This window comes from Osmia lignaria, chromosome 8 (assembly GCF_051020975.1).
Source record: "Osmia lignaria lignaria isolate PbOS001 chromosome 8, iyOsmLign1, whole genome shotgun sequence".
Classification (NCBI taxonomy): domain Eukaryota; kingdom Metazoa; phylum Arthropoda; class Insecta; order Hymenoptera; family Megachilidae; genus Osmia; species Osmia lignaria.
In genome coordinates, this window is record NC_135039.1 from 11974511 (window position 1) to 11981654 (window position 7144).

At 43.9% G+C, this 7144-nt stretch overlaps 1 protein-coding gene across 1 annotated transcript; it reads left to right on the forward strand.

The window, feature by feature from the left end:
* On the forward strand, positions 1-6877 carry VAChT (Vesicular acetylcholine transporter). The gene is made up of 2 exons (XM_034329366.2): positions 1-141; positions 965-6877. The coding sequence occupies exon 2, from the start codon at positions 1130-1132 to the stop codon at positions 2885-2887; it is 1758 nt and encodes a 585-aa protein (XP_034185257.1). The 5' UTR covers positions 1-141; positions 965-1129; the 3' UTR covers positions 2888-6877.
* Positions 6878-7144: the final 267 nt, after the last annotated feature.

A 7144-nucleotide genomic window follows, 5' to 3' on the forward strand; every position in this document is an offset into this window, starting at 1 on the left:
AGGAGTCGTTGAACGACTCAAAGGACCAGGAGAGAACGGACGTGTCGTCGACACTGAGTAATCTGTTTGCCGGACTTCCGAATTTGGCGGGTCCCCAACGCCTCGCCAATTCCCTCAGGCAGAAATTCGCCAATAACTCTGGTAAGTTAACGAATTCCCTGCTTCGCTCCGTGGCGTTCCCCTCGTCCTGGAACCTAGCCGCGCCTCCTATAGAGGTTCGTTACGATCGTTGACAAAGTTACGGTTCCCTGCACGCCGACCAGTCATCGTAATTAATAAACGAGGGTGCCGACGCGTACGCGTGTACGAACGTCACAGTTTACCAACGATCGTTTCATGGAAATAATTAATCCGACAGACGGGACAGCACGATATTTGTTAGGATTGAGGACAAGACGGTTGCTCGAGAACCGGTTCACTCGAAGTTGGATTCGTTAAATAATTAGCAGGAGACCAGTTTATAGTAGTAAAGCCGTACACCATCCATAACACGACCTTCACCCTCGTTTCGCCGACGAGACTCGGTGTTTTTATCTCTCGTAACACGATACGCAACCAGCCAGACATAGGTAGCTAGGGTACAGATCGTGCCGCCTTATCGAGGGGGAGCCTCCACCCGGTGTCATGTTCACTTCTATACCCGCTAGAAACAACCGAGGAATCGACTACATGCTGTGTTTGTATTGCCGTTTACGGAAGTGAAAAGTTCTCATCGGACAAGGATGAACTCGTCCAGAAGATGCGGACGCGATGGAACGTTGCGTCGCGTCGCGTCGGGGTGGGATGAACGGGTAAGCGCCGATCAGGCCGGGTCAGGGCTCCCCTTTCAAATTCTTCATTGGCCCGTTGTTTAAAAACAATAAATATCTGAGGTAGCAGCTTAGCGATGAAAGGGAATTGAAAAATACAAAAATCGTGTCAGGGTTTCGGGAGCTAACCGTGCCAACTCGGTGATCTGTTGTAGGTTATACCCGGCCTGGCCTGATGCGCGCCGCCCAAATCGCGACGATCTCTTCGTCACGGTCGCACCCAAGGTCGCACGAAGTGATCGCGTTTAGTTTATCGCATTAGATCCTGGAAGAGGATCCTGTTCTATCGTAAACCCGAGTGATCATCTAAAGCGACCACCATGACGAGCATACCGCCGATATTCAAGATCGACCTGAACGAGCTCAAGGAGCTCGTCTGGACAAAAGTGCAGGAGCCGAAAGCTCAACGCAAGCTAGTCCTAGCCATTGTCTCGATAGCGCTGCTGCTAGATAATATGTTGTACATGGTGATCGTGCCGATCATACCCGACTACCTGAGGTACATCGGTGCGTTCGACGATGACGAGAGGGAAGACCTGAACGCCACGGTCGCGCCTGGTCATCATGGTCAAGATTCAGCCACGGGAGTGCTGTTCGCATCGAAAGCGATCGTTCAGCTGATGGTCAATCCATTTTCGGGCGCCCTGATCGACAGAATCGGTTACGACATACCCATGATGATAGGGCTATGCATAATGTTCCTGTCGACCGCTGTCTTCGCCTGTGGCAGAAGTTACGGCGTGTTGTTCTTCGCCCGGAGTCTTCAAGGAGTCGGTTCCGCATTCGCGGACACCAGCGGTCTGGCCATGATCGCCAATCGTTACACGGAAGAGGGAGAACGCTCGAAAGCCCTCGGTATCGCGCTGGCCTTCATCAGTTTCGGCTGCCTCGTGGCACCGCCATTTGGCGGAGCGCTGTATCAGTTCGCGGGCAAGGAGGTGCCCTTCCTGATACTCGCTTTCATCAGCTTGGCCGATGGATTTATGCTACTGTTGGTGATGAAGCCGCTGAAGGAACAAATGAAGGAGAGTCAACAGCCACGGCCGCCTACTATACCCATCTGGCGGCTGCTCATGGATCCTTACATCGCCGTGTGCGCCGGGGCTTTGATGATGTCGAACGTCGCGCTGGCCTTTCTGGAACCCACGATCTCGATATGGATGGAGGACAACATCACTCACGACAATTGGAAGATGGGGATGATTTGGCTACCTGCGTTCTTCCCGCACGTGTTCGGCGTCATAATCACCGTCAAGATGGCCAAACAGTACCCTCAGCACCAGTGGCTGATAGCTGCCTCCGGTCTCGCGTTGGAAGGCTTTTGTTGCTTCATAATACCTTTCTGTACCGGCTACAAGGTCCTCATGATCCCCTTGTGCGGTATCTGCTTCGGCATGGCGCTCATCGACACCGCTCTGCTGCCAACATTGGGCTACCTCGTGGACGTGAGATACGTCTCCGTCTACGGTAGCATCTACGCCATAGCTGACATCTCGTACAGCGTGGCATACGCGGTAGGCCCGATAATAGCCGGCGGCGTGGTGGAGGCCATCGGCTTCACCGCTCTGAACGTTGGCATAGCCTTCTCCAATCTACTTTATGCGCCTGTGCTCATGTACCTGAGACACATCTACGATTTCAAGCCGTTCCAAGACGAAGCGGACGTCCTAATGCAGGACCCGCCCGACAAGGAGTACCAGACGTACGTGCTGCAGGAGCAGAGGCCGCTCTCGGGGGAGGTGGGCAACCACCTGAATCAAACCCGTATGGAGACGAGCCTCGATCAAGGTTACGATCAGAATTATCAAGGCGGGCAAGGTTACGATCAGAGTGGATACGGGCAGAATATTAATGCCTCCGGATACAGTCAAGCCCCCGCCGGGTACGAGCAGCCGCCCATGTACGATCAGCAAACCAACTACAGTCAACAGTCGACGGGCTACGGTCAGCAGAGGGCAAGCTACGGACAGGAGCCGCAGACGGCAGGTCAGATGGACGTGAATCCGTTCAGAAGACCTACCGCCGATCAGCAGCAACCAGCCGGTGATAGTAATCCCTTTAGACAAGGAATGTACTAACGCGCCATCTGAAACTGTGCACACCGGGTATTCGTGTCGGTTCAGGAATCAAACAGGACACACGAATATCACGAAACAGTCTTCGAGCTAGGCTTCCACTTATCAGGATTATTTCTGTTGCACGCTGTACCTCTGGTGATCAACGTTTGCCTTTCGTTTCCCGTGAAGTGACCGTGTTTTTCAAGGTTATGTTCGCGCTGCCTTCTTTCAGAGGGCCAGCGTCCAGGAATCTGATGAAATTAGTGCTCTCAGTTCGTTTTTCTTTGAGAATTTGTGTTTCTCAATTGTGAAGTAACCTTATTTGCAATGCCGATCTTTTGGATTTATAATCTTCTCAGTTTGTGCTTAGAGTGTCTGTATTTTAGTGTATTAATTACTTGAAGCAAATTTTCCATGTCATTTTTCGTGCAAACGGCGAGGAACGCGTCCGCGACAAGAAACTTCTAACGATAATCGTCGTTCACGACGGAAGAAAGATCGTCGAAGAGAGATACAGTGATCCAAGAAGGGAGAGAACGTGAAAGTTTCTTTCGCCATCTGGTGGATGAAAGTAGAAGGAAAAATAACCTAATCGCGACGAAGGCTTCTCCTCAGCAAAGACCTTTGCTCGCGAATTGCCAAAATCATCGGCAAAATCTTTCGTTTTTATCCGTTTCGTTTGCATTCCATTGCTGAACCGAAGTACCATATCATTAATTAAGGCGTCGAGTTATATAGCTGTTGAGGCTTTCGTATAGATAATAATTGTATAGAAAAAAATGTGTACGGCAACGAACCTTTTCTTTCAGCCGTGACTATTAACGAGTAAACATATCATTGTTAATTAATTTCATCTACCGTTGTTGATAGATTGAGCATTAATTTTTTCATTAGTCATCCATAGTAAATGTTCAATGAAATGCAATTAGTTAACCAAAGTTCTAATCACCTTTGGTTAAATTAATGACACTTCATTATGGAACAACCTGTATATGAGAGGTTAAGTTGTATCAATTACGTTATACCGTTTGAATTCGAATTTTATACAGTTTGATATTTATAATTCACCGTTTAGTCGCGAATTCCCTAACCACCTGTTTAGTAACTCGTCCATCCACGATGAGGCAATACTAAATCGTACCCTTATAACTAGATAAGTACGTTGAGCCCTACATATCTGTATTTTTATGAACCTAGTTTTCTATGTAGCCAGAAAAAGTCTCGTTTCTTTGGTTCGCGAAGAAAATCGTGCAATATTTAAATAAATACATAGGACATGTATATTTCTATATGTATGTACATATCTATACGCATACGAAACTATTATCATGTGCCAGCGACTCGCAACTGAAAGCTTCACGAATTATTCTGAAGCTGTTCTGCAAGGAAACACTGTTCAACGAAAGGTAGCGTACTCAATTGTCAAGTTTTCATTTCCTTTGAACAAAAATTGATCCACGTCTTCGTCGTGTTTCGTGGGAATATAAACTCGTTTAAAAACGTTGCTGGAAAGGTGTGCGCGATTGAAAAATTTCGGGTCAATTGAGAGGAGCTCAGGAGGCCTGAAAATGTCCACGATGTTGACATTGTATTGTGCCGGAGATAAAGGTTAAGAAGAAAAAAATACAGTGGAAGGTTCTAAAATATATAGGAAAGATTGTACGCCTCAAAAGAAATCGAAAAGTCCTTTACCATTTTTTCATCCGTGACTTTGTTTCGGAGATATAAGCGATCAAAGATTAGAAGTTCCGCCATTGAGGTATCATGCTTAGATCTCGCTGGTTGGGCGAACAGCTGATCACGTGATCGCAGGCACCTGCGCGCGCATCATAATTTAATCGCTTATATCTTTAAAACGAAGCTACAGATCACAAAATGGTAAAGGAACTTTCAGTTAGTTATTTCATGAATAATCTCCAGTCTTAAAGGCGTACTTTAACAACCAAGCAATTTACAATGAAACATCGAGGATTAACAAATTCTGGACTCTACTCTTGTCCTTCGAAATCATCGCGAGTGCTTTGAGTTTACAGTGCCTGAACTCTTCAAGTTTGTACCCCTTCCCTGTAATACAGTCGTTAGGTACGTACAGTACCGAGCATGGAGGTTTCCCTAGGGAAAATGGCGATGTAGAAAGAGGTTGCATTCGCAAGCAAACGTGTACTTTAGAAAATTTTATTGCTTGTCGAGTTTCTAGCGTTCTAATTCTTGAGTGTTATGGCAAATGGTGGAACTTTCTGTCCTTATGTCGCCATCTTCCCTAGGGAACCCTACTCGGCTCGGGATTGTACTTTAGGCATATTTATATACAAAGTAGGCGAACGCAGTTTTTTCGTTTCTTTGCAGCGAATAAGATGGTTATATACGCGTATGATCTATGAGCTGGCCTCTATTAATAACGATCTTAGCTCGTTAATGGTTGATCGAATTTCAACGTGCCTTTTGCCGATAGTTATCTCGAAAGAATAGTTTATTTGGACAGCTGATCACGAGATAATTAATTTTTTTAAATGTTTTATTTTCCTTTCCATAAGAAATTGTTTAACATGGGATCAGTTGATCCAATAAGATGGCGTCCAACAATTAAACATCCAATATTTAATAGCTTATATTTAAAATACGAAGTAACATTTTGCAAAATGGTAAAGGACCTTTTGATTTCTTTGGTCACAATGTATCCACCTATTTTGTATCGTTGAAAATGGAAGATAACTATTGTGCAAGGCGTTGTATGTACCTATATCGCAAATTATATCACAAATATACATATACATATATAAATATATATATATACCCACGTATACGTATTATCACGTACACTCGTAGCTTCTTTTGTCTCTTGTAAATACGTTATATTTGCGCGAGTTACAAAAAAAGAAGAAAATGAACAGTGATCTCTTCGTTTTCCATACGAGGGACCTGCGTATACATACATCATATCTATATGTATTATACCGTTTGTGTGTGGTGCGATTTAGATATAAACACGCACGTAGAAAAAAGGAGGCCGAGAGAAAGATGAATAAAAATAATATTCGCGACGAAATTTGAGAAAATCTTTCGTGGAATAACAATGGAGGTTTCGTTAGGAGTATGCTAAAGTTTAGGTTAGTTTCCTAACCTATAAACCTAACTTTACGTTATTCTGTTTTTTGTTATAAACTGAGGACAAATTAATTACTTTCTTCTTATTTTTACGTAATAAAGTATAAATTAAAGTATTTATCCTTAATTTCTAATATATGGTTCCTAACCTCTTTAAGCGCAAAAAGGCGGGAATTTTGATTACGCGTTAGAAACATTAGGACTTCTGCATACACCTAATAATACTTTGCCATATTTTTGTCTGAATATCGTGTTTTCAGTATCCTTTTTTTTTGTATGATCATCAGGAATTTATTAAATTGAAAATTTACACATCAGGAGGGAGTATTTGTATCAAAAACGAAACGCTTTGGAAAACTATATCAAGAACCCTGGCTCTTCTGCTTTTACCCAGACTCAAAACTATCCACTCTATTGCAATTTTATTTTCAATTTAACGCTGAACCGCTGTTTTTGCTCAAAATGTAACCACAAAGAGTGCAGTATTATTATCCTTGCGTCGGATCTGATACAAAGAATCCTTGAAATTGCTATCTTCGTGACTGCATTGAAATTATGAAGAAATATAAAAAAAAGTAACACACTAGCACTTATGGCGTGCATATACACGAAATCACTGACAAATACTTGTGTACTCTATACTTGACGATGGCATACACAGCAGAACACGCATGTATGTATGTATATTTAATGAAATCAAGTACCGAACTGCGTATGTACTTAAAACCTACAATACTGTAATGTTGTTGAACCGGTTATTAAAGATGTCATTGTTACCGAAGGATATCACGAGTTGTATTCTATTTAACATTTAACATACCAGAACTCATTGAGCCTAAAGTTATCCTATGATGCTGGGTCATTCGGGGTATAGGGGGTATTTCCTACCTTTCAGGTAGGGCCTAATGAAAAAGCAAGTATAATGCAAACGTGGGTAGTGGAAGGGAGGAGAACGCATCTATGGGATGTCTGCGGGGTCCAGTGTCAACCTAACCCCATCAAAGTGTAATAATATTTATATTAGGGTGAGTCTGAGAGGGTAGAGACATTGTTGGGGTTGGAGAAGCATCGAAGGGGTGGCGGGCTACCCTGCGATGTCCTGGAAACTCCCCAGTACGTTACCACTGCTCGTTTACTATTCCAGATATCGATCTAACTGGTAATTAAATTTGA

What these genes read in the sequence shown, in the direction of transcription:
- VAChT (XM_034329366.2), top strand. Translation starts at nt 1,130, where the DNA reads ATGACGAGCATACCGCCGATATTCAAGATCGACCTGAACGAGCTCAAG.